The sequence below is a fragment of the Engystomops pustulosus genome, chromosome 2 (assembly GCF_040894005.1).
Source record: "Engystomops pustulosus chromosome 2, aEngPut4.maternal, whole genome shotgun sequence".
NCBI lineage: Eukaryota > Metazoa > Chordata > Amphibia > Anura > Leptodactylidae > Engystomops > Engystomops pustulosus.
In genome coordinates, this window is record NC_092412.1 from 193,595,433 (window position 1) to 193,621,459 (window position 26,027).

General features: G+C 42.3%; 1 protein-coding gene across 1 annotated transcript in view; it reads left to right on the top strand.

The window, feature by feature from the left end:
- The first annotated feature begins 2,176 nt into the window (after window positions 1-2,176).
- The window catches only part of LOC140119065 (potassium voltage-gated channel subfamily A member 3-like), a 69,522-nt gene continuing 45,671 nt past the window's right edge, over window positions 2,177-26,027 (top strand). Inside the window, exon 1 of the mRNA XM_072137693.1 lies at window positions 2,177-5,236. Within this exon, the coding sequence (XP_071993794.1) occupies window positions 2,357-3,937 (1,581 nt within the window). The 5' untranslated portion in view covers window positions 2,177-2,356 and the 3' untranslated portion in view covers window positions 3,938-5,236. The remainder of the gene's footprint in view (window positions 5,237-26,027) is intronic.

The window sequence follows — 26,027 nt, forward strand, 5'->3', positions numbered from 1 at the left end:
CATGCCCCACCAGGCATTGTAAAGGGAAAAATAATGGCAGTTTGCAAGGCTATCATGGATTCCTTATGTACAGCCTTATGTGGGCCCCCCAACAGCTCTGGGCCTCGGCACTTGCCCAGGTGTGCCCACTACTGGCGCTGACCCTGTCCTCACAAAAAAGCTCAGAGATGATGACTTCTGCTAAGTCTCTTCAACTCACACCTGCAATGAGTTGTAGTTTTCTACTCTTACACCCCTCCTTGTTATGCATCTTCTATATTTTATTCCTTCAATAACCAATTATATCATCCAGCACATTAAAAGACCTGCAGTTCTCTGATTGTGTAGATTCAATGTAAAATCCCCCCCCCCCAATATGATCGATTAATATCTAACAACAGTAGTCTGAACATGCTGGGAATTGTAGTCCAATTATTCAAGTTATACAACTCTCCCATATGGTCCCTGAATATTCTCCACTTATAATCCACTTCTCTCTTTATACTCTCTCTATGTACAATCCCCAATCCCATAATCCCGACCCCAACCTGCTAAGATTTGGATACTTCATATTTTTTAGTAGGTTTTGGCAAAGTACAATTTTGAACACTTCTCTTGGTTCCTTTTATATACTGTATCTGGCTGTTCTTACTGACTCATAAGGGTGAATTGTGACACCAGCACAATACGGAGCAGATGTGCAGTGACACATAAGTCTACAGTGATTCTAGGCTATGAAGCAGCCAGTGCTTGCAGCTGAAAACTATTTCTAGCTGTAATTGTTTACTATCCAGTCCTGAGCAGCATCTATAGTCACTGGAGCCTAAAGACCCTGCTGGGTGCTGTCCATGGTGCTGACCCGGGGCTTGTGCACACATAACCACAAGCTGCAGTCTGCTATGTCACACTTTACTACCATCCATAGTATCCACTGCATGTAGCACAGCTATACTGAGAATACACATAATGCTAAGCTCAGTAATTGTGGATTTTGAGATTATGGAACAATATAAATGTGCAACAATCTAAATCACAGACGAATATCCTGAGCCAGATCCGTATGTGTCAGCTGCAGAGCGAGATGATGAGTGTAGTTCTGTATACAGCACTGCCCCACCATTGTTACACAGGAGAAGATGTGGAGGTTTATATTTAGGGAGGGAACCTTATCAGGACTGGTGAGTAAATACCTATGTAGATAATATATCAGATACATGGATAAATAAATACATAGAATTGGGATGATTATGACTGGGGAATTGGGAATGATTCATGATAACTGCCATAAATGCTATAGATAGCAGACTAGCAGATAGATAAATAGACAGAACAAAGGAAAGTATGCAGCAAGCAGACAATCCCAACAGCTCTAGAAATGAGTCAGATCTGTATGTTCAGTCGTGGAGCCAGGAGAAAAAATATACACCATTTACACCATTTACCATATGTCTGTCATAACATAGTTGTGCATTATCAAGACTGAAAACGATACAAAGTTATATAGATATAAGGTAGAGTCACTGGACGGACATTTGCATCTAGAAATCATCAATTATAATAACATCATTATAGTTAATAGAGTCTACAGGGATCTATTGTTTCCAGGAGGTGTGAACATAACATTAGATGAGATGAGATATAAGATACAGAAAGATAGATAGATAGATAGATAGATAGAGGATAGAAAATATAACTTGTCAAAGGTTTCCAGCCTAAACGTCGTGTGGAATAAAATCCACTTATTTTTCACCTAATCTGGGAGAGCTGCTGCTGTTTTGCATAAACAGAAAGACAGAGATAGTATTGCATATAAAAGGATAATAGATAGATAATGGATGGATTCATAGATAGATAGATAATAGACTCTTTATAGATAAATAACATATATGACAAGATAAATGGATATTCTGTATATAGACCGATCAGCTATGATGTCTACATCGTACAGATAATGTAGATAGGGCGGACATTTGTAAGCATGGATAAGCTTTATGTATTTTCCTCCATGAGTTGTGTACACAGTGTACATTGAGCAGCCCGGGTGTAGAGGGTGATGCCGCCATGGCGAGGCTCCTGGCAGTCAGCCTGTGCGCGGTCCATGGCACCTGTGGCATGCTGACACTTGTAGTACCCCCGGGCAGTCCTCTGTGCGGGCTCTCTGTGGGCGGGGCGTGCCTGTGGGGCGGGGCCACTATATATAAGTCGGCGCGCAGGCACAGCTTGGGGATCCTGGGGTAGGGAGAGCGCACGGACGTCCTATAGAGCAGGTTGCGAGTGACTGAGGAGGAAAGCAACAGGGGGAGCGGGGACCCGGCGGCTCTTCAGGCGGCTGCAGGAGGAGGCCGCCGCTTCCCCTGGCCGCGCTCCGCTCAGCTTTATGGACGAGCACCTCAGCCTCCTGCACTCGCCTCCGCCGTCCTCCACCAGGCACCGCACCAACAGCAACATCGTGAACCCGGGCTACACGGACGCGGAGCAGGAGATCATGACGGTGGTGGCATGCGATAACATCCTGGAGGAGGCGGCGGCGCTGCCGGGCCAGCACTCCTCCGAGGCGTACGAGCAGGACGACCACGAGTGCTGCGAGCGGGTGGTCATCAACATCTCCGGGCTGCGCTTCGAGACGCAGCTGAAAACTTTAGCGCAGTTCCCGGACACTTTGCTGGGCGACCCCAAGAAGCGCATGCGATACTTCGACCCCCTGAGGAACGAGTACTTCTTTGACAGAAACCGCCCGAGCTTCGATGCCATCCTGTACTACTACCAGTCCGGGGGCAGGATCCGGAGACCCGTCAATGTGCCCATAGACATCTTCTCCGAGGAGATCCGCTTCTACGAGCTGGGCGAGGAAGCCATGGAGAAGTTCCGGGAGGACGAGGGCTTCATCAAGGAAGAGGAGCGCCCGCTGCCCTCCAACGAGTTCCAGAGACAGGTGTGGCTGCTGTTCGAGTACCCGGAGAGCTCGGGTCCTGCCCGGGGCATCGCAATCGTGTCCGTCCTGGTCATCCTCATCTCCATCGTCATCTTCTGCCTGGAGACCTTACCAGAGTTCAGAGACGACAAGGAGTACAATGGGCCGGTGCTGCCACCTGTCAATGGCACTGGCCCCTACCTCAGCAGCTCCTTCACAGACCCCTTCTTCGTGGTGGAGACCTTGTGTATCATCTGGTTCTCCTTCGAGCTCCTGGTCAGGTTCTTTGCCTGCCCTAGTAAGGCCACCTTCTCCAAGAACATCATGAACATCATTGACATCGTGGCCATCATCCCTTACTTCATCACCCTAGGCACTGAGCTTGCGGAGCGCCAGGGCAATGGGCAGCAGGCCATGTCCTTGGCCATCCTGAGGGTGATCCGACTGGTAAGGGTCTTTCGGATCTTCAAACTTTCCAGACACTCTAAGGGGCTCCAGATCTTGGGGCAGACCCTGAAGGCTAGTATGAGGGAGCTGGGGCTGCTCATCTTCTTCCTTTTTATTGGAGTTATCCTCTTCTCCAGTGCTGTGTACTTTGCTGAGGCTGATGACCCCTCCTCGGGGTTCAATAGCATCCCTGATGCCTTCTGGTGGGCAGTGGTCACCATGACTACTGTGGGGTATGGAGACATGCACCCAGTCACCATAGGGGGGAAGATAGTGGGTTCTCTCTGTGCCATTGCAGGTGTCCTCACCATAGCCCTGCCAGTGCCCGTCATAGTCTCCAACTTCAACTACTTCTATCACAGGGAGACTGAAGGTGAGGAGCAAGCCCAATACCTCCATGTGGGCAGCTGCCAACACCTGTCCTCCAACGAGGACCTAAAAAAGACTCGTAGTAACTCCACCCTCAGCAAATCTGAGTACATGGTAATAGAGGAAGGGGTGAGCCCAGGACCTTTTAAGCAGCCCAGCTTCAAGACTGGTAACTGTTCCACCAATAACCCAAACTGTGTAAATATCAAGAAGATCTTCACAGATGTGTAACACCGAGAAGGGGTCCTAGATGTGCTCAACTCTAGAAATGTCACCATCATCGACATCAGCCTGTTCCACTTTTAGTGTTCATTTTCAAGCTCCTCTGGGAAGAAGCTGCACCTCTAGGATACCATAGGTGCTGTGCACCAGGAGGCTGCACCTCTAAGATACCATAGGTGCTGTGCACCAGGAGGCTGCACCTCTAGGATTCCACAGGTGCTGTGCACCAGGAGGCTGCACCTCCAGGATACCACAGGTGCTGTGCACACCTATAGGATAGCGCAGGTGTCCTGCACGCAGAGTCTGCACCTATAGGATATCACAGGTGCTCTGCACACGGAGGCTGCCCATTTCTTTATCCCTATTATTTTGCAGTGGGGAGTGGCCAGATGCTTCCTCCCCCTTCTTCTTAAGTGCTGCTTTTAGTAACCTCATCCATATGTGGGAGGATCAGGCTGGGAGGACAGGGGACTGGTGCTCTCAAAGCATTTCATGGTAACATAGGACTGTTTGGGATCGATCACCATTTTACCTCAATTTAGGCACATTTCTCCTTTCTTTGCCATTTGGAGTTGCTATCGTCACACTTAGTGTAAGGACAGATCCCCCCTTCTATGACAATAGCTCGCAGACAGTAGATGGAGCTGACAGAATAATTTAGACATTAGACTGCAACAAGTGCCCCCTCCCCATGCCAGTCAGTGCCAAGGTGTGTGTGTATGTGGATGCTGCCCCTTTGCATCTTGCTATGCTGTGCCAGTCTACATGCCACAAGAAGATTAGACTGCTGGACTTGCCTCTCATCGGAAGTTACTAATTCTAACCCGACTGATGCAGTTTCCATAGCAACATAGGTTTCCCGGGAAACCTAGTTGTCATGGCATCCCTGTTTCCACAGCAACAATCCAGATGGTTCCAACTTAACACATACGCTGCTTTTGTTGGGAAAATGCTCAGAGAAAGTTAATCCCAGAGAGATTTACAGAATAGGTATGAAGATCCAAACTCACTTGAGACCTTGGATATGTGAAGCTAAGATAAGCCAAGACTCGGAGGAGGAACGTGTGGTAGACATGGATGGTCTGCATTGGGGCGGGATAAAGGGAATAAGGCCCCCTGACCCGTAGACACTTAATCAGACAAAATAAATTGTAGCATTAGAAGAAAAGCACTTTATGTATGGAAACTCCTCAGCACTTACATGACTGTACAGCAAGTAAAGAAGCCTTACACAGAGGAACACAGGGCACTAGATGCCAACCTGGTGGCAGACCCCTTCACCAAGGGCAGCGGCAGGACCTCAAAAAGGTGAGCAGGTATCGATATGTGGATAAGTGCGTTCATGTAAATGTTTCCATAGATGGATGTTATAGGATTTGGCAGATGGAAGATAATGGCTGGCTCTATAGGAGATACATACATGATGACAGATGGCATTGGCAGAGATTATGACAGATGTGGAGAGATCATATGGAAGGATATGATATTTAGATATGAGAGATGATGATAGATGACAGATAGGAGATGAATACAGGGAAGATGGCAGATATAGATGGTTAAGGGAGACAATAGACGTATGAATAGATGTGAGACAGGAGATGGATATTTTCTGTGCAGCTAGAATGATGATGAGTTTATATCCAGGTTTGTTGCTTGTAAATGTGATGACAATCTTATTGTGGTGACATACTGAGGGTGTACGATGCAGTGTGGACGGTGGCTTGGATCTTGTGACTTGTCAGATTGTATATGTACAGAGATTGGGGGGGAGGGGGGGAACTGGTGTTACCGCTGCTATTCGTAATATAACATATGTTACAGGTCCAGGTCTCAAATGTATCATACGTGTTTATTAATTTGTGTTTAGAATTACGTGCTTATAAATTGGGTGGGTAGGTAAAGTGTTGTGCTGTATTCAGTCATTATCCCCCAATGCTCTATACAGTAAAGTACAGTGTTCAGTTAGTGGTAGCAGTACAGTATAGAAATATAGCAAGGGGGGGGGAGTCAGCTGTTTATACTCTCCAAACTTGTAGCCTGTCGCTCTATCTGCAAACTGTACTGTGATGTAAAGTGTTAAGGGAAGTCTACCATCAAAATCAAGGCACTTACTCATAGATCCAGGCATTGTGACTTCTTATATTTGTTATCCATCGCCTCCCTCCTTCTAAAATGGGTTTTTACAATTATGCTAATGAGCATAAAGGGCTCCTTAGAGTGTTACTAGAGCCCCTCCGTGCTGATGCTGTAACAGGTTGTTACACTTCAGTACTTCACCTCTACCTCTGCCTGATGTCAAGTCACCGCAGCAGAAGAAGTTTCAGCAAACATTGGGAAGGGGGAAGTGCTCCTTGTACACTGTAAGAACCTGTGAAGCTACAGTAGGTAAAGGGCTCTGGTAACACCCATAAGGACCCTTGACACTCAGTAGCATAATGTTAAAAGTTGATTTTAGAAGGAAAGAGTCCATGGATAAGAAAAATAAGAACATTACCACAGTCACGGTGCATGCCTCTATGAGTAAGTGTCCCTGGTTTATCACGCTTGATTTTGATAGTAGATTTCCTTTAAAGAGAATCTGTCACCATGTTTACCCCACTAAACTAGAAGCCCCCTCAGGTAGTGTATGAAATGTCCTTTCTAGAATTCCCTCTTTTTTGTGAAATCTGACACGTTTACCTTTAAAATCTCCCCCAAAGTCAGGAAAATATCACCTTGTTTTCACAAGATTAATGAAATTTAGTGGTTGCAGTAGTAGTGTCAACTTCAGAGGCCCCCATCTTTGGTTCTACAGTACCCAGAAACATGCTTCTTAATTTAGATCTCTCAGATCACATCAGGCTTATGACTTATGTTAGCTACAAAACCAAAGATACAGGGAGCTAAAGACATAGTTGGAAACACAAGCTGCAGATAAAGATCCATTTCCCGCCTATTTTTTAACTGCATGCATGTCCAATTCTGTAGCTCACAGAACCAAAGATACAGGCTTTTGAAATGACACTACTCCTGCAACCACTAAACTTGACTCCTGTTATGTGAAATGAGATGAGAAGAGCCATATTTGCCTGACGTTGAAGAAAATTTTTTAAAGGGACAAGTGAGACTTCACAAAAAGGAGTTAAATTAGAAAGGACATTTCATACCCTACCTGATGAGCTAGTAGTTTAGTGGGGAAAAACTTTGTGACAGGTTCAGTCTAGCAGGGCTAAGCTACCATCTAAATGGTTGCACAAAACTTCCCAAAAGTCTTATGTATTACACACTACAATTCCCCCCAGAACATCCACATTTTATCAGATCTCATCCATACACCGCAGAAAATATCTCTTTAGAATCTTGCAGAATTGTGGATCATATTATATTTATAAAAAAGTGTCCAAGATGTAGGAGGTGCTTAGTGGAAGGGGCGTGGCCATCTACAATCTATTAGTCTCAGTTCACATGTGCATTTACCATAGGAGGGGAAAGAATGTGAACAATAGACCTGTAAATCTGTACTTTTATCTTTTACGCTTCTCCGACATTTATGAATAAGTTGATAGCTGTTACCAATTATTGTCAAAAGGAATTGTCTAGCACTGTTTTAATTACACAGTGTAGGGAAACCTCTAATTTTACATTACAGTACTACTTATTGGAGGCACATCTTTTCATCACTTATTTTTACCTCAACAAGTATTACCTTCTCCTTCTTCTATCTATGTATTATAATATGTATATTATTGTTCTGGTATGTTATTAGAAACCATGTCACGCACATTTTACCTGTCACTGGATAAATCTGAACCAGTTCTGTGGGATTGTCTTTAATAAGAACTAGGTGACATCTAAATTCTGGAAACATTTGCGCTTCCTTCACCCTTGCACTTGGAGGCCACAGGTGCATAGATGGCGACGCGTAATAGAAAAGGAATGAGATTGTTCGGTTTGGAAGGATATTATTTATGCCCTTGTCTAGCTGTCCCTCTCTGAAGCTGAGCTGGTGGATGACATTTTAACAGAATATTTATTTTGAAATGTAAAATTCTATAATAATTTGCTCTCTCATTATTGGATATCGCCATTGGAACAGGCATTAAATGAGGTGTCACAAGTTTGATCCACAGAACAATGGATAGCAGTCTGATTGTTGATGGCCCCCCACTGATCAGGAGAACAGGGGTGTTATTCTCACTTATTGAATGAATGAGCTTGTTAAGCATGTGTGCTGTTGCTCTATTCTGTACTTTGGGCAAGCATACGTGAGCCGCGCTGGGGAGGAGGAGGGGTGATCCCTCCTCTTTCCATTGAAAATAATGGCGCACGGCTGTAAATACAGACGAAGATAGAGCATGTTCTATCTTTTTGCAGCCACTAAATGGTACGGTTCCGTGCGGCTATTGCCGTCTGTCGGAACGTATGTACTGTGCGGCTGTGCATAAGTCCCCTTCACGGTCAAGTAAATGCGGTATTATATGGACAGATACATTACTGGGGACACCCAACAATGTATGCTCAGTGGAGGCCAGGAAGGGATGCAATGCATTGTATCTGTCCCCTATAGGGTATTACAACCTCCACTGAGTGTAAATGTCCCTCACATGAAGGAATAGGAGGGAAAGACACAGTGTGCTGTGTTTTTTTCCACCCAGTGTTTCTTGCAGGATGTGATGTATATTGTGCAGATGGAGACAAAAATTATTCCTCCATCTGCCAGTATAAGTCTATGGACATTGTTCAGCTTGTACCCAAGGAGCTTTCCTGTTGTATCATGATGTGAATGTAGCCTTATCCCTATACTAGAACATCACTGTGTGTATTATCCCTTTACTGTGACATCATTATATTTTATTATCCTTGTACTGTGACATCACTGTGTGCACTATCCCTGTTTTGTGACATCACTATCTTAGCACTGTAACATCACTGTGTGTATTACCACTTTACTGTGACATCACTGCATGTATTATCCCTGCACTGTGACATCACTGCATGTATTATCCCTGCACTGTGACATCATTGTCTGCATTACAACTTTTCTGTGACATTACTTTGTTCACTATCTATGCACTTTGGCATCACTGGCCACATTTATTAAAGTAATTATTACGCAGTTTTTTGTCTGAATTTTCAATGAAAAGAATGTGCTCCTGATTTATTTATGCATACGCCAGTTTTGTGTTGCGACTGCACTTGTCTCCGACAAAACAGAAAAAATGTGTGCCTAAGGGGGCATTAGTGCTTAGTCAGAGTTTGCGCCACATTTGTTACTGTCTGCGCTACAATTCTGCAGCATGAACAAAGTGCACAAAAAAAATGGTGCCCACTTCCAGAGCAGTGCAGGGGGCGCCAGGTTAATGAAGACCGTGCACCAGTTTGATAAATCTGGGGCACTCTGTGCACTCCAATAGTGTAGCTTGCACTAGTTTTGATAAATGTCTGCCACTGTGTGTATTATCCCTCTACTGTGACATCACTGTGTGTTTTATCTACTTACTTTGACACCACTGTGTTTATTATCTCTGTACTGTGACATCACTGTGTTTATTATCCCTGCACTGTACTGTGACATCACGGTTTTCATTATCCATGTTCTGTGACATCTCTGTGTATTAATAATGTCCTGTGATATCACTGTGCAATGACTAAGCCTTTGGAAAGATGCTGGTAAATTGTCATGTTGTAGTGGGGACATCATTCCATGTTTAGCAATGGGGGCACATAGTTGTTACTCCTCTGCCTTAAACATTTCCAGGTATCTCAGGAGCAGTATGAGAGTGCTGGGAGGTGAAGTACAGAAGTGAGGAGCGGCATTCCTCCTGAGTCACAATGTTTTATCACATTAGATTAGAAAAGTGGTTATATCAGAAATTTTTTTCTTGATTAAATTGGCTACATTGCATTTAGTATTTTCCTAGACATACAGTACATTCTCATACTTACACATTCTCATTCTCAAACTTATAACATATTTATTACAAAAGGACCTATTTCCATGTCCCCTGTATAAGGTTATTGTCAAAGATTTGCTCCTCCAGATTTTGAAGCACTGATGAAATCCAACCACTTGTCTTCAAGTGATGCCGGAATCTGCATTTTTTATGAGGTATAAATTAAACATCAGATACTCAAGGAGATACCATACAAATTTCTCTGCTCCAAATCCTTGCCCAAACACAAAAACATCGTCTTGTATCCGGTGACCCTCTGTGCTATACGTTTTGGCTCATGTTGCTAAGACTTGTTGATGTGGACTGCAATGGTTATCTGCAAATACAAAATACTGTGGGGGGGGGGGGATTCATTAATGTGTCAGAGGTCCCAACACTGTAAAGCTAGACCAACTAATAGGAGGTACAAAGTAGGACTCACAAGTCATACACATTCATACATCTCCCCCAGTGTGTTGATGAATCTATTGTAGTATTAAAGGGCACCTACCACCACGAATCTACCTATAAAGGTAGATCGGGTGGTAGGTGGATGTATGGGACGTGAGGATAGCCCTTTTTAGAGCTAATCCTCACGTCCCCGCTAGCGTAGCATAAACTTTATTGCCTTTATATGTAAATTTTATTAAGCGGCTACTGGGGCGTGGAGTAGCCGGACACGAGGCTACACAGCGCGGCTACTCCACGCCCCAGTAGCCGCTTTCCCCGCCTACCCTGTGATCTTCGGCGCGCAGCTCCTGGCAGCTGCGCGCCCTCGTCCGAGAAGCCGGAGTTCTGCGCATGCGCAGTAACTCCGGCCTCGTTCCCGAGATCGCGCATCCTCGGGCCTGCGCTCGGACTCCGGCGCAGGCAGAACTCCGGCTTCTCGGACGAGGGCGCGCAGCTGCCAGGAGCTGCGCGCCGAAGATCACAGGGTAGGCGGGGAAAACGGCTACTGGGGCGTGGAGTAGCCGCGCCGTGTAGCCTCGTGTCCGGCTACTCCACGCCCCAGTAGCCGCTTAATTAAATTTACATATCAAGGCAATAAAGTTTATGCTACGCTAGCGGGGACGTGAGGATTAGCTCTTAAAAGGGCTATCCTCACGTCCCATACATCCACCTACCACCCGATCTACCTTTATAGGTAGATTCGTGGTGGTAGGTTCCCTTTAAGCCTCTTTCACTTAAACTTATTATTTCTATTATTTTTTTGATTGCTACCCATACCATCTCGTTTCCATTAGCATACAGCCATATTCATATCAATGGTCAATAGTCCATCAATATAAATGGATGTATTGCCCGCCATACCATAACTCTGATGGGGAAAAGATAGAGCTTGCCCTCCTGCACTCCTGCCTATAGAGAGGGGTGTCCTGTCTCCAGCGCGTGGCTGTATGCTTGCTTATGTTCGTGTGATAGGAGCCCATGACTGATGAGTTCTACTTTGAGCTAAAATGTGGTGCACCCTCCTTCATTTTTTGGCGTGTGGACTTTTTCCAGCCAGGCCATGCCCCTATGGATGTCATTCTCTTTCTCTCTAGGCCACACCCCCTTTGTTGGACCAGTTGCAAAGGTGCCAAACAATGGTCTAAAAACCTTTCATAAATGTGCACAATTTCATTAAGCCCTTGCACCACAATAACGGACCCTGCAACAGTATTAATGAATGCCCCCAACTGCACGGTAAGTTAGAAAGGGATATTAGGTTGTGGTGCAACAGATTAATAAAAAGGCACACAACCGAGAACTAGAAAAGCAGGCGACCAAAAAATAAAACTGGTGTGAGTGTTAGAAAAGAAGTGCTTATACATAATAAGGTAAACATTACATAATAAATAAGGCAAACATTTGCAGCACTAAAAAAAGGGAAATCAAAATCAAATAATAAATGACTATACAATATGTAGCACAAATGATTGCACGCCAATCTCCACTACATAGCAGTATGTAAACTTAAAAGAGACAACTACTAGAATTTTCATAGCAAAAATTCCATAAGTGGTGGATTTAACAAAAAAAAAAATGCAGTTGAGTTATATACAGGCTTAGATGGGTATCTATCTATCAGGGCTTCTGCACCAAGGCAGTAAAAAAAAGTTGCAAATGCTACCTTATTGCTAGCACTTGCGATTGTTTACCCCTTTCAGCCACATCCCCATCAGGGGTGTGTGGAGAGGAGTTGAAGGGCGCAGACGGCTGGAGTGGGCCGGTGCATGGCGTTTCTGTCCCTGCGCACTCGCTGCTGCCAGGTATTTTCATATGTGGCGTAGAGATAAACGCACAGGATGCCACCGGATACATCAAGGGGCCTGAGCCTCTTGATGTATTCAACTGTGACGAATGCATGGCGGAGCTATCATAGGCCCATGCATGAGCGCCAGAATATGAGAAATAACCCCTTTGTTTTCATTTGTTTTGACTGTGCTGTTCAAATGACGAATTCCCTTTATTCTGTGGGTCAGTATGAATAAAGAAATATAACATTTATACAATTTAAGTATGATCTTTTAAAAACTGAAAGTCTAAAAAAATCCTTTAAATTTGCATTCTAACATGTGTACCTGTTTTTTGTATTTTGATGTACAGGCGGTCCCCTACTTAAGAACACCTGACTTACATATGACCCCTAGTTACAAACAGACCTCTGGATTTTGGTTATTTACTGTACTTTATCCTTAGGCTACAATAAACAGCTGTAACAGTTATCACAGGCGTCTGTAATTAAGATTTATAGTTAATCCTGATTCTTATGACAATCCAACATTTTTAAAAACTGGAGTTACAATAATAAAGTATACAGTTCCGACTTACATACAAACTCAACTTAAGAACAAACCTACAGACCCTATCTTGTATGTAACCCGGGGACTGCCTGTACAGAGCTGAGTAAGGAAGTTCTTTTTGCAGACAAAGAGAAATTTTCATTCATCCCATTTTGGTAAATCTTGTGCATCTTTATAGTCACTTTTTATTTCAATTTTTGATGGTGATATGGCGGAAAACTAGTGAGGTGGGTACTGTATAGTTTTACTATATAAGATTATACAGTTTATTTTTTATTACAAGAGTAGAAAAGGGGATGCTGTAACTACTGGGAGAGAGTGGGAAATGCTGTAACTACAGGAGTAGATGGGGAGATGCTGTATCTACTGGGAGAGAGAAGGATATGCTGTAACTACTGAAGTAGAGTGGGAAATGCTGTAACTACAGGAGTAGAGGGGGAAATGCTGTAAATACTGGGAGAGAGGGGGAGATGCTGCAACTACTGGGAGAGAGGGGGAGATGCTGTAACTACTGGGAGCGAGGGGGAGATGCTGTAACTTTTGTGGGGGGGGGATGCAGTAATTACTGAAGGAGAGGGAGTGATGCTGCAACTACTGGGAGAGAGGGGGAGATGCTGTAACTATAGGAGCAGAGGGGAAGATGCTGTAACTACTGGGAGAGAGGGGGAGATGCTGTAACTTTTGTGTGTGGGGGGGAGATGCAGTAATTACTGAAGGAGAGGGAGTGATGCTGCAACTACTGGGAGAGAGGGGGAGATGCTGTAACTACAGGGAGAGAGGGGGAGTTGATGTAACTTTGGGGGGGGGGATGCAGTAATTACTGAAGGAGAGGGAGTGATGCTACAACTACTGGGGGAGAGGGAGATATCCTGTGACTATTGGGGAAAAAAGTAAAAATGCTGTTAATAGGGGGAAAGGAAAAATGCTGTAAATAGAGGGGAAAGGAAAAATGATGTAAATGCTGGAGGATATTAGGAGATGCTTTAACTTAGGGTGAGAGGGGAAAATGCAGTAACTACTGGGGAAGAGGGAGCGATGCTGTAAATACTGGCAGTGAGGGTAAAAGATGTCTATGCTATTGATTCTTGGGCAAATACAGAATTCTTGTGTATTATATATGGTGTACGCAGTTGGCGATCTCCCTACCTGCCCAGCGGTAGAAATGGCCCTGGCTGTTACTTTATGATTGATACAGGTGTGAAATATAAGATCACCCTATGGCAGGTTTTCACTAAAGACTTGTAGCTATGGAATTGAGCCCCCCCCCACCAATTTTTATATAATATAAGATGCTAAATATTTTTATATTGTAAGTACATTTTCTGTGCACCATAGGCAGGGCTGGCACCAGCACTGGGCATGCCCGAGCAAGTGGCGGGGACCAGGGCTGCTGGGGGTTGTATCTATTGAATCCATATGGGGTGAAGGGGCTTTTTATAAAATAAGCATCATGAGGCTGTACATAAAATAACCATGAGGGCGCTGGTTGGTATGATAAACTATCTAATGTTTTAGGTAACAAGTAACTGAATTTTAATGCCGCCATGTGAGTTCACTGCAAAGGGACCGAGGATTGGTCACCCAGGGGTCTACTGAAACCTGGATCCGGCCCTTCCCACAGGGATCTATTATATGCAGTTTTTGTCCACCATGTGGCTTGGTTGAAGTTGCAACCATAGAACCATACACTTACAGAAGGAATCATATGCTATGTTAGTTATATTGAGAAAATGTGTTAAGAATGTAAAAAAATGCAAGTCTAAAGTAGTCAACTAAGAAGACTTTAATGAGTAGATTGGGACTGTCTTTCATTGCAACGTTGCAATGACAGTTTTGACATATTTCAAGAATTAGTTTGACCCTTTTTTCAGAAATCCAAACCAATGGCATTATTTGGTACACCTGAGACAAGATCAGACAAATAGGAACTAAGTAATTGTAAGTGATCAGAAACACAGCAAAGCCTAAGGTCAGATGGGGGGGGGGGGGCTTCCAGACCTAATCTAAACCAATAGACATGATAGGGTATAAAAGTAAAGGTTGGGGATTACATGTGCAATAATGGACCACACGATTTATTTATCCTTTACTAAGATTTCTAATAGAGGGGATACAAAAACTAAACTTTAAAAGATCATCTTTTAAGCACATGAATGAGGACCTCCATGGCATCAACTGGGACAATGTCCTACAACATAAAAATAGAAAGTAACTTTTTTAGACACATCAAAAATTCATTCATATACCTTATGGAAAAAAGAAGCAGTTAAAGGGAAGCAAGGAGAAGCCCCTCAAGAGAGTATGTCAGTACCCCTGGCACATATGCAGTACGCACTGAGCCGGACAGGGCTGCATATGCATAGGTCTTTTCTAAGCTGCGTGTCTTTGCATCTTGTGTAGAAAGAGGCAGTTTGGGAAGTTGCAAGGGAAGTGCAATTGTCATGCTTTCTGGTAATCATGGGAAACCGTATAGGACAGCTAGAGAAGAGTGGAGGCTTGTTGGGAGGGGCAGAAGTAGAGGAGTGCAAGAAAATACCTTGGACCTTGAATGATGCCACAAGCTTGTGACTCATCACATGCTTCAGGTCATCCAATTACAAACATTTTCCCCGATTCATATAATTTCCCTGAGTGCTTTGGCTTCAGTTCCCTGAGCTGATGTCACAACCAGGAATTCCCACCAACTTCAGGAAAATCTGAGAGGATTTTACAGATAGTCTCATATATCTATTAACCCTATATCTCAGGATACTAAGAAGCCAGTGCGTTGATACAGGTATAGTTGAAATTGTTGTCAATGTCTCTCTTCAGCTGCGCTAAAACTATTTTTTTCTCGGTCACTTTACAGTTACGCTTTAAAACCTCCCCCAAATCATGTATTTTTCTTTTTAAGCCTCCAAATGGCAAAAATCTCTATTTAAATCTCTATTCAATATTTAGGGTGTTTTGTTGAACAGCTGTAAGTATCAGGGAGCCATATGATAAAGAGATATTTCTGGAATGTGTCAAGTTCTACAAAAAGCATTTCTGCCCTTAGTAAATTATTTATTCATCTTTTTTTGGCGATTGAATTCTGGCCTGTTTATGTCGTGCCATCTGGTACTCACTAAATCGGGCATCCAGCTGGCTTACCATGAATACTTCCAAAAGCAAGCATAGATGATGTTTTGGTGACATCATAATAAGTTTGCATTGTTTCATAATCTAAGAACTAGTCAAAAGAGCCAAGTTAAAACATAAGTCAATACCTCGGTAGTTTATTCTATTATTTATTACCTTTTGGCATCTCACAAGAGTTCAATAAATGTAGTATTTCTGATAAGTAATAAACATGAATTCAAGTTGTGTGTTGGGTACAAAATGATTTATATCAGTTCTTGGCAAATTCATTATTTATTCTTTCAATTAATGTATATATCTTCAGAAACAATGTTTTTGTATGTTTTTCATTTTTTATTGCATGAAAAGTGAATACTAACCTTATTTTTAAATAGGACCTGTCACCAAGATATTCGGCACTAGGAGCTGATTACTAAAGTAAGTAGCTCCTAGTGCTAAAACAAACGCCGCAGTGTTAGAATGATAGCATTATCAGAAACCTTCAATATGCTATGTAACACTGCGGCGGAGTACAATGTAAACGCCAGGCCGCTCTCAAAGCTGTCCGGTGTATTCATGAGCAGACAGTCAGATTTGCCGCCTCTTCCCTGGACCGCCCCGCTCGCTCCATAGGCCGGTAGTAACTGCGGCGCATCATGTGGAAGGCACCGGTCCCCCGCCCACAATCCGGCCCCCTCTGGCGTTTACATTGTACTGCTGTGTTAGATAGCGTTATCGGAGGTTTCCGTTTTAGCACTAGGAGCTGCCTACATAGCTTTGGGGCCCAGTAGCCTCTTTAGGAAATTTGCATATTGGTTCAGGGCCAAGAAAGAAGTATGGAGCAGAGATTGATTACTTCTGCCTTTCAGGGACAACACAGTGATGACGTATTCTCGGCTTATGGTGGGCAGGACAATGCTCAGGGGCGTAACGAGATTTATTTCTTCATCAGTTTAGCTACAGCATTCTCATGGTAGGCTTAGTTCATAATGCATAAAAACAAATGGTAGATTTCCTTTAAGTCTCCACATAGCATGTGTGAAAGGGGCCTAACTGTCTAACTAAGTGACTAAACCTCTGTTATCAGTCTCATGCAGCACTATCTTTACCAGCTAACTAACTCCATCACAGTTGGGCATAAACAGCTGTCTAGCTAAGTGACTAAGCTAGCCCTAGTCAATATAGCATGGTTTGGACCTTATTAAAAAATTGACACAAAATCCTGCTAGTTTAACTTGCTGGATTTTGTGGAACACACTAAAAAGAATGAAGAAAAGGTATGAAGAAAAAGAATGAACATTGAAACTAATTAATAAATAATAAAGAAAGAGGCATTATGCATTCCCCATGCTTCCTAGATGGGGAATGAACAGGTTATATGTGCAGATTATAGTGGAACGAACATATATTACACTTACTTAGCTGTGTACAGGAATCCCTGAATGTCCTAGGTAGGGAATGAACTGGTTATATGTGTGGATTATAGTAGAATGAACATATATTACACTTATTTAGCTGTGTATGGAATAACTTGATTATGTACACAGCTAAATATGTGTAATAAATGTTCACTATAATCTACACAAATAACCTGTTCATTCCTTATCTAGGATGCTCACAGAATTTTGTACACAGCTAAATGTGTGTGAACATGTTCATTCCCCATGTAGGAAGCATGGGGAATGCATAATATTTCTTTCTTTATTTTCATTATTTTTAATGTTCATTCTTTTTCTTCATTCTTTTTTGTATGTCCAGGATTTTCTTTTACTTTTCTTTGAATATGGATTTTGAAAATGGCAAATTTTTAAAATAATTTGCCATTTTTAATTTTTTTAAATATATAAACACAATGCTTATCTACCAAAATATACCACTAACATGAAGCCTAATATATCTATTAGCCCTTTATCTCAGGATAGGAAGAAGCCAGAAGATTGATACAGGTATCATTGGAATTGTTGTCAAAGGCTCTCTCCAGTTGTACTGAAGCAATTTTTTTTCAGTAACTTTAAACAGTAACACTTTAAAGTGATCAAAAGTTATAACCAAATAAAGTGACACATGTCGGGTTACAAAAAGTGGGGCTGAGCCTTAAAAGAAATCTACCACTTTACCAAAGTAGCAAACACCTACACTCACCTGTCCTCCCTTTCATCTTGATCCCAGCGGGGGGCTCTCATATGCACGCCTCTCGCACCTCCCAGGTCCAATGTTGAATTCACACCTCCTGCGTGATAGATACCTCCCTCTCTTATGTTGAGGAGGGAGTTCATGTAATGAAAGGGGGCGTGCATAATTAGCAACCTGAAGTGCCGGATGTCTAGTCCCTGTGCTCCAGGCTGCTTTTTTATAAGTCTCCATTCTAGGTGATCCTGGTGTGTCAAGCTTAGCGAAGAACACCACTGGGATGAAGTTGAGGAGGAGGACAGTGGAGTATTTGTAGGTAGATTTCCTTTAAGCTATAAACTGCCTGCGTCATAAAGGTGTTAAATGTTCAGAGATTAATCAAAAACATTTAAAGTTTGTGAAAGTAGTTATAAATCCGAAAAACAAAGGATCAGGCATAACAACATTCAACATGTCCGATTTGCTGATTCCGTACAGTTTTCTATGGATTAGGGGGCAGAATTTATCACACACATGCAAGTACCCCCGCTACTTTTATTGGACAAGAAGAGGTGAGACAGCAATCCCTGCTTAATAGGGATTGTGGGGGAGACTAATCATTGGACAGGCTCTTTGCGATAGTTCTATATCTGCTCCGCTGCTTTTCAGATCTATTAAAGTGGCCTTGGATTTTTTTGAAATAATCGCAAATAGAGTAAAATAATCGCAACAGCACTTACGCCAGGAGAGGAGGGAAGTGACCTTGTGATTTTTTTTTGAATTATTTAATGTGGTGACAGGCTCCTTTAAATGAAATTAGCCATTCAACGCTTCAGAGAATTTTTGGAATATATCAGGGGAGCCCTCTAGCAGACACAAGCTGTTTTACGGCCTCTTAGCTGAAATACGATCCGGCCTCTTGTCAATGACGATAGTGTTTTACTAACACATTTACAGTTTAATGGAAGCGAGTTTGATTTCCATTTAGGATCAGGCTACAAGGAGGATTAAATGGAGCTGCTAAAAAGTGTGTTAATTTACCCATTAAGAAAATTTATGCAGACAACTTTCCATTGAATCACTTCAGATATAATTTAAGAATTGTAAATACAGTTAATAAATAAACAGCCCATTTATTACATAATCAATCAGTGCCTTCCTGTAATAAAATGGCAAATAAATTCATGCGATGTGTCAGAGCTGCACTTGGCTGCTTTCACGGTGCCATAGACTCTGAAAGGGCACATGTTTCATAAAGGGGACATTATACAGGAAAAGAGCCCTTGCGTGCAAAATCTGGTTCATATTACTATTCTAAATCATCATAAATATTTCAAATTTTCTCCTACTTAGGAGCCTGGCTGCTGGGCTAGCTGGTCCAGTGGGAGGGGTAGTAGTGGAGACCACTAGTCCTGGTCGTACGCGCCACTGCTTCCCTGCGGGTTCTCTCTCCTTTTCCAGCCAGTTTAGCAAAGCAGTGTTAGGTACCAGGGCCTTATTATGGTTGGTGGTGGGCCCTGGGCGCAAAATCTGGTGGAGGCCCCCACTGAAGGTAGCCTACATACACATCCTCCTTCTCACAATACCCCCAGTAATACATCCATATAGGACAGCCATTCCCACAGTAATACATCTCTATAAAGCCACCAACCCCCAGTAATAAATCTATTATACAGCTGCCAACCCCCCAGTAATGCATCCACATACAGCTGCCAACTCTCCCAGTAATACATCTACATACAGCCGCCAACCCCCCAGTAATAAATCTATTATATAGTCACCAACCCCCCCAGTAAAACATCTCCATACAGCCGCTAAACCCCCCTTCATTTTTTGTTGTAATAGCAACAGAGGTCGTCTGTAAGTCAGGTGTTCTTAAGTAGGGGACCGCCTGTACAGCTGCCTCGCCCCAGAAATCCATCTATATATCTACCTCATCCCCTACTAGCCATGCAGTCCTATGTAACATACACCTCAGTCCACACCAGCCATGCAATTCCATGTAACATACACCCCAGCCCGCACAAGTCATGCAGTCCTGGGGGGTTGGTGGCTGACCCCAGCCGCACCAGCCATGAAGCCCTATGTAACATACTTATCTTGTTGCAGTTAAGCTCCCTTGGCCTTACTTCATTCATCCTTTTCTGTCAGGCCCCCTCACCTCCATACACATGTACACAGCCACTGTGACTTCTCGCCACGTGCAGTTTGTTGTTGAAGCTCCTCTACTTCCTGCACTGAGGAGACTTTCCGGGAGGCTCTGCCCCTTCCTGTGACGTCACATGTTCAGCACCACCATTGTAGACAATAGCGTGGGTCTGGGAGGTGTGTGTGTCCTGTCTGTCTCTAGCTGGAAGCGATGTGATGCAGCGTATCGCTCCAGCCAGAGACAGTCAGCTCACAGGGACTGGGAAGCAGTGGCACGGGCGGGGGCAAGGCAACAGTGAGCTGACTGTCCCTGCCTGGCTGTGGGCAATGTGCTGCTTTCCAGGTGGGAGGAGGTATATTTAAGCTGGGGCGTCTGCACTGCATTTTTTAACAAAGGCACAGTGGGTGGGGGGGGGAGGTTGTGAGTAAGATTTATTGTTCATGTTTTTGAGATTCCCTTAAATTATTTTTTATTTGGAAGCTTAAACTCAGTTAAACAGTTAAAAAAGAGTTACATATAGTTTCATAAAAAATAATTTAATAGAATAATATTTTTCCCTTTATTCAGTTCGTTTATTCCATGAAAAAAATCTAAAAAAACACCCACAAAATGGGTCCCCCCATTTGTAACAATTCGGGCTAAAATAATATGCAATTATTTTGCTTGTGCAGTAATTGGTAAAAAAAATAAATCTAAAAAACTATGGTATGCCAACTAGAAATATTCTGACTTTCAGACAGCTTGTAATATCTGTCCCTATGTGTTTTGTTCCTCCCAAAACATTAAAATAAAAAGCAATCATAAAAAGTCATATGCAACCAAACTAAATGTCATTTTAATAAATCTGTGGCTCTCATTATCAGGCATAAGAATAATACTGAACTTTATTATTACTCATTGATCATCCAAAAAGACAAATGTGTGATGAGTGAGCACAAGGCTCAGTTATAAGAGTGAGGGATGAGTTATACATGGATGAAATTGGATTAGTGAAGACTAATGAGTCACAGAGCACGATAGACGGTTTCGGAATCAAATTGGTTTTGTATGCGAGGTGTGGAAGACACCTACTGAACGTGGCATATTGAGGGATGACTGAAACGTGATAAAGAGAAAATAATCAGAAATGACTAATATGCTGCATGTGTGAACTAGGAGGTGTTATTATAAAGTCATGCTTTTCTAGTTTCATTGTCAGCATCTTCTATGTATAATTTTTTTCATCTTCTATCAATAATTAATGCTTAGAGATACCTAACTTATCCAGTGACTTCAAGATGGGCTGTCGTGTGTGTACATGTGACGTAGGGTCAGAAAGTAATAGTTCTCCTTATGGAAGGTTTGCCAATTAAGGCCACCTTTTAGGAGTGTGGAGACTCTGATGCTTCTCTAGGGGATTTGGGAAACTTTGGAATTACCTTTTCCAGGGAGGGACAAGGAAAACAGTGCCTCTTTTTGCTTCCTTGAAAAGCAGCCCCCTTAACACCAAGCATGGCTCTCAAGAAGCCTAATATCATGATGACAAGCTTTGGGGGTTATTGCAGTTGCAGGGGAATCCACAAGCCCCTCAATCACTAGGGACATCTGTTAGTTTAACCCCTTGTCGCTGATGCCCTTATCTGTTTATGTATTTCCGATTTTTCTCCCCTTCATATATAGGATTGGTTGCAGCCTAACTCTATGCACTGCTATTTCCGTTACTCCCATACAATTAACCCCTAGGCGCACCAGGACGTTATAGTACGTCCCCGGGGCTAGATGCTTAGCGCACGGGGACGTTCTATAACGTCCTGCTTCTGGCACCGGCTCACGAACGGAGCCGGTACCAGAAGCAGCGGCTGTCAGCTGTCTAATACAGCTGACAGCCTGCGCTAACACCCGCGATCGGAGCCGGCTCCGATCGCGGGTGTTAACCCCTTACACGCCGCGGTCAAGCATGACCACGGCGTGTAAGGGTTTTTGCGCTGTGGATCGGATCCCCCGTGCCGCTTACCGGGGGATCCGATCCACTTCTGGGCAGCTCCGAGGACTGGCATGTGCCCCGGAGCTGCCCGGTCTCCCTGGCAGTCAGACCCCTTCCGGGTCTGACTGTAAACTATCTGAGCATGCGCAAGCTTGCTCAGACAGTTTACACTGCTCTACAATAAAATAGTATTGTAGAGCAGTGTATTGGACTTAAACCAGTGATCAGAGTATCACTGGTTCAAGTTCAAGTATGTATAAGTAAAAAAAAGTCAAAAACACTAAAGTTAATAAATTAGAATAAATAAAAAATAAATGCATTAAAATATAAGCCCCTAAAATGTCACTTTCCTATAAAAACACTTAATAAAGTATAAAAAATACAAAAACACAAAAAAGCCCCGCATATTTGGTATTTCCGCGTCTGTAACAATCTGTATAATAAAACAGAATCGTTACTGGACCCACACGGTACACACCGTAGAAAAAAAACGCAAAAACATTCCGAAAAAAGATCATTTTTAATTAATACCCTATAAAAAAAAATGCTCTAAAAAATAATTTAAAAAATGTTATGCACTCCAAAATAAGCCCACTAAAAAGAACAACTCTTCTTGCAAAAAATAAGCCCCTAACCAGATTTGTCAGCCAAAAAATAAAAAAGTTATGCATATGAAAAGATGGTGATGCTAAAATGAACAAGATTTTCTCCAAATTGGTTTTTATTCAGTACAATTGAATAAAATACACAAAACCCCCACATATTTGGTATCCCTGCGTCCTTAACAATCTGCATAAAACAGAAACATTATTAGATCCGAAAAGTGAATTACATAAAAAAAAACCAAAAAAGCTCCAGAAAAAAAGATCATTTTCAATTAATACCCTGTAAAAAATGCTCTAAAAAGTGATTTAAAAAATGTTATGCACTCTAAAATAAGACCACTAAAAAGAACAATAAGCCATTAAACAGATTTGTGAGGCGAAAAATAAAAAAGTTATGCATATGAAAGACGGTGATGCTAAAATTGACAACATTTTTGCCAAATTACTTTTTATTCAGTAAAAATGGGAAAAAATAAAAAATCTATATAAATGAGGTCTTTTTGTAATCGTGGCGACCCATAGAATAAAAATAATATACTATTTTTATGGTATGGTAAACGGCCAAAAAAAACCCCATAAAAATCTTCCTGAAAACTGATGATTTTCATTTCCTCCACCAACAAAAATTATAGCCTGTACAATGTGACATAGCAAATCTGCTCTGCATGGCGCCTCCTTCCCTCCTATGCCCGGCCGTGCGCCCATACAGCAGGTTATCACCACATATAGAGTATCCGTGTACTCGGGAGAGATTGGGTAACAAACTTTGTGGAGCCTTTTTTCATTTAATCCAATGTGAATGTTTAATTTTCCACCCAAAATGGGTGTATTGTGAAAAAATATTACAATTTGCAGACTGCACCTCCATTTTGTTTTAACCCCTATAAAACACGTAAAGCGTTAACAAACTTCTTAAAAGTGGTTTTTCATACGTTGAGGTGTGTAGTTTCCACAATGGGGTAATTTACGAGTCTCGTTATTATTTAGGCCCCTCAGTGTCAATTAGAAGTTGAGCTGGTCCATCTAAATACTGGTTCTGGTGATTTTACAAAAAATGTGAAAAATTATACCTAAATTCTGAGCCTCATAACATTCTAGTAAAATATGTGAAATCTTAAAAAACCATCCAACATAAAGCAGACATTTGGGAAATGTAAGTTATGAATTTATTTGGGTGCTAAGACTGTCTGCATCAAAAGTAGAGAATTTAGAACATTGAAAATAAAGAATTTTTTCCAAATTTTTGCCAAATTTTGTTTTTTTTCATAACTAAACGCAAAAGATTTCATCCAAATTTTTAAACAAATTTGAAGTACAATGTGTCACGAGAAAACAATCTCAAAATCCCCTGGATATCTCATAGCGTTCCAAAGCTATAACCACTTATAGTGACACAGGTCAGACTTGAAGAATGGGGCCGCGTCCTTAAGGCCAAAAGAGGCTGAGTCCCGTAAGGGTTAACCAAAGCGACAAGGGACATGTTGTACTCCACCCATTACTGAAAAAGGGATCCCTTTGTCCAGATTGCGGGGTCCCAGCAGTCGGACCCTCACTGATCACCTTGTTATTCCTATCCCATATGTCTCAGATATCTGGTGCACAATTACCCTGCTGCAGTTTTCTTCTGCTCCTACTCCTGTAGAAGCAGGACCGGGTCTCCTGGAAACCCGGAGACCATAGGCAAAAGGGAGACGGGTTTAATACCGCTTTTCCACTTCTAACGGCATTGCTGGATCTTATAGATGCCTCAATTACAGGGGAAAACTTGATAAAGAAACGAAAATGTTAAAATTAAAAAATGAAAAGTAAGAATGGCCCCCGTGGGTCTTTTATGACCTCATGGGGGAACATATAAAGTAAAAACACACACGCAAAAAATTATCAACCCCTTAAGGAAACAGCTCATTTTCACCATTAGGACACAGTTTATAACTTCGGAACGCTTTATCTTACTGAGGTTATTTTCCAGAGGTTTTTTTTTCATGACATATTGTGCACATTAATGCTATATTTTAGTTGAAAAAATCTATTCTGTAATTGATTTACTGTTTTTTTTGTGTTTTATAAACCAAATAGCATGGCTAACATGTTACTTATGCTCTATGGGTGAGTGCGAACAATATCCTGTTTATATAGCATTTTTATGTTTGACTTGTTCTACAGAACAAAAATCCTGTGATTTTGCATTGCGGTCTACTAAGCGGTGTTAAGTTTTTATTATTTTGTTAATTCAGCTGTTTTAGGGCACGTTATACTTTTTATTGGTATAATGCAGGGATAAATGTGACTTTTGTGGTGTTTTTTTGTTTGGTTGGATGTCCAAAAATCATACATTTTGCTGTGCTTTTAATTTATTTTTTTAAGGCGTTCACCATATTTTATTGCATGGATAGTTACATGGGGATGTTTGTGTGGGGATATTCAATTTTTATTGTGTTTGGGAATTTTACACTATATGGGGAATTTAGTGGACTTTTATTATTTATTAATTTTTTTATTTTTTTTTTACACTTTTCTTTTGTTCCCCTCTTGGACTTGACTGTCACACTGTCACATAAAGCCAGCCACCTGCACAAATCGCACATGCTCTGCTCCCGAGCCTTTGCAACTTGCACAACGTTGGGGAACATCGAACATCATGGCAGCCGAAATAATCAAAAAATTAATAATTCCTTTATATAACGCACACAGATTATGCAGCGCTACACAGAGCTTGCCAAATCGGTCCCTGCCCCCAATGGGGCTCACAATCTAATCAACCTACCAGCATGTTTTTGGATTGTGGTAGGAAACCGGGGGACCTGGAGGAAACCCATGCAAACATGGAGAGAACATTCAAACTCTTTGCAGATGTTGACCCTGGGAATTGCACCCAGGTCCCTAGTGCTGCAAGGCTGTAACACTAACCACTAAGCCACCATGCTGCCCTACAAAGCAATACAAGTTCATCACGTAAATACAAGTTTACACGCAACTAAAAGTGAATTGGGATTGTAAAGTGGTAAACTTTTCTGTGATGCTCTTAGGTGCACTGTATTTCTCAAGTGTCACAACACAAATTGTCACAAATCTCCACCTCTCCCCCACCTAAATAAACCCACCCATTCCTTAACAACTTCCTACTGTGACTTTTAGTGCAGCATTTTGACAAAATGTTTTGTGTGTTGTGTCCCATAGAATTTGGAGATAAGTAGTGGAAGTGGTATGCAGTAAGTAGTATGCAGAATGTACCAGGACTGATTATAATGGATTTTTTATCACACTGATTAGAAAATAGTTGTTTCCTGGATTACTCGAATTGTGCCCTCCACCCTTCTGTCTGATAGAGACCAATGAGTACTGATTGGTGCAGGAGCCCGGGTAGTTGTGAGTACAACCGACCAGTACTCACAGCTCATGACTTCTCTCCTGCTACTCTGCTCTGTGTTCTGATTCCAGTAATATGTGCCAGTGTCAGGAACAAGATAAGATCAGTG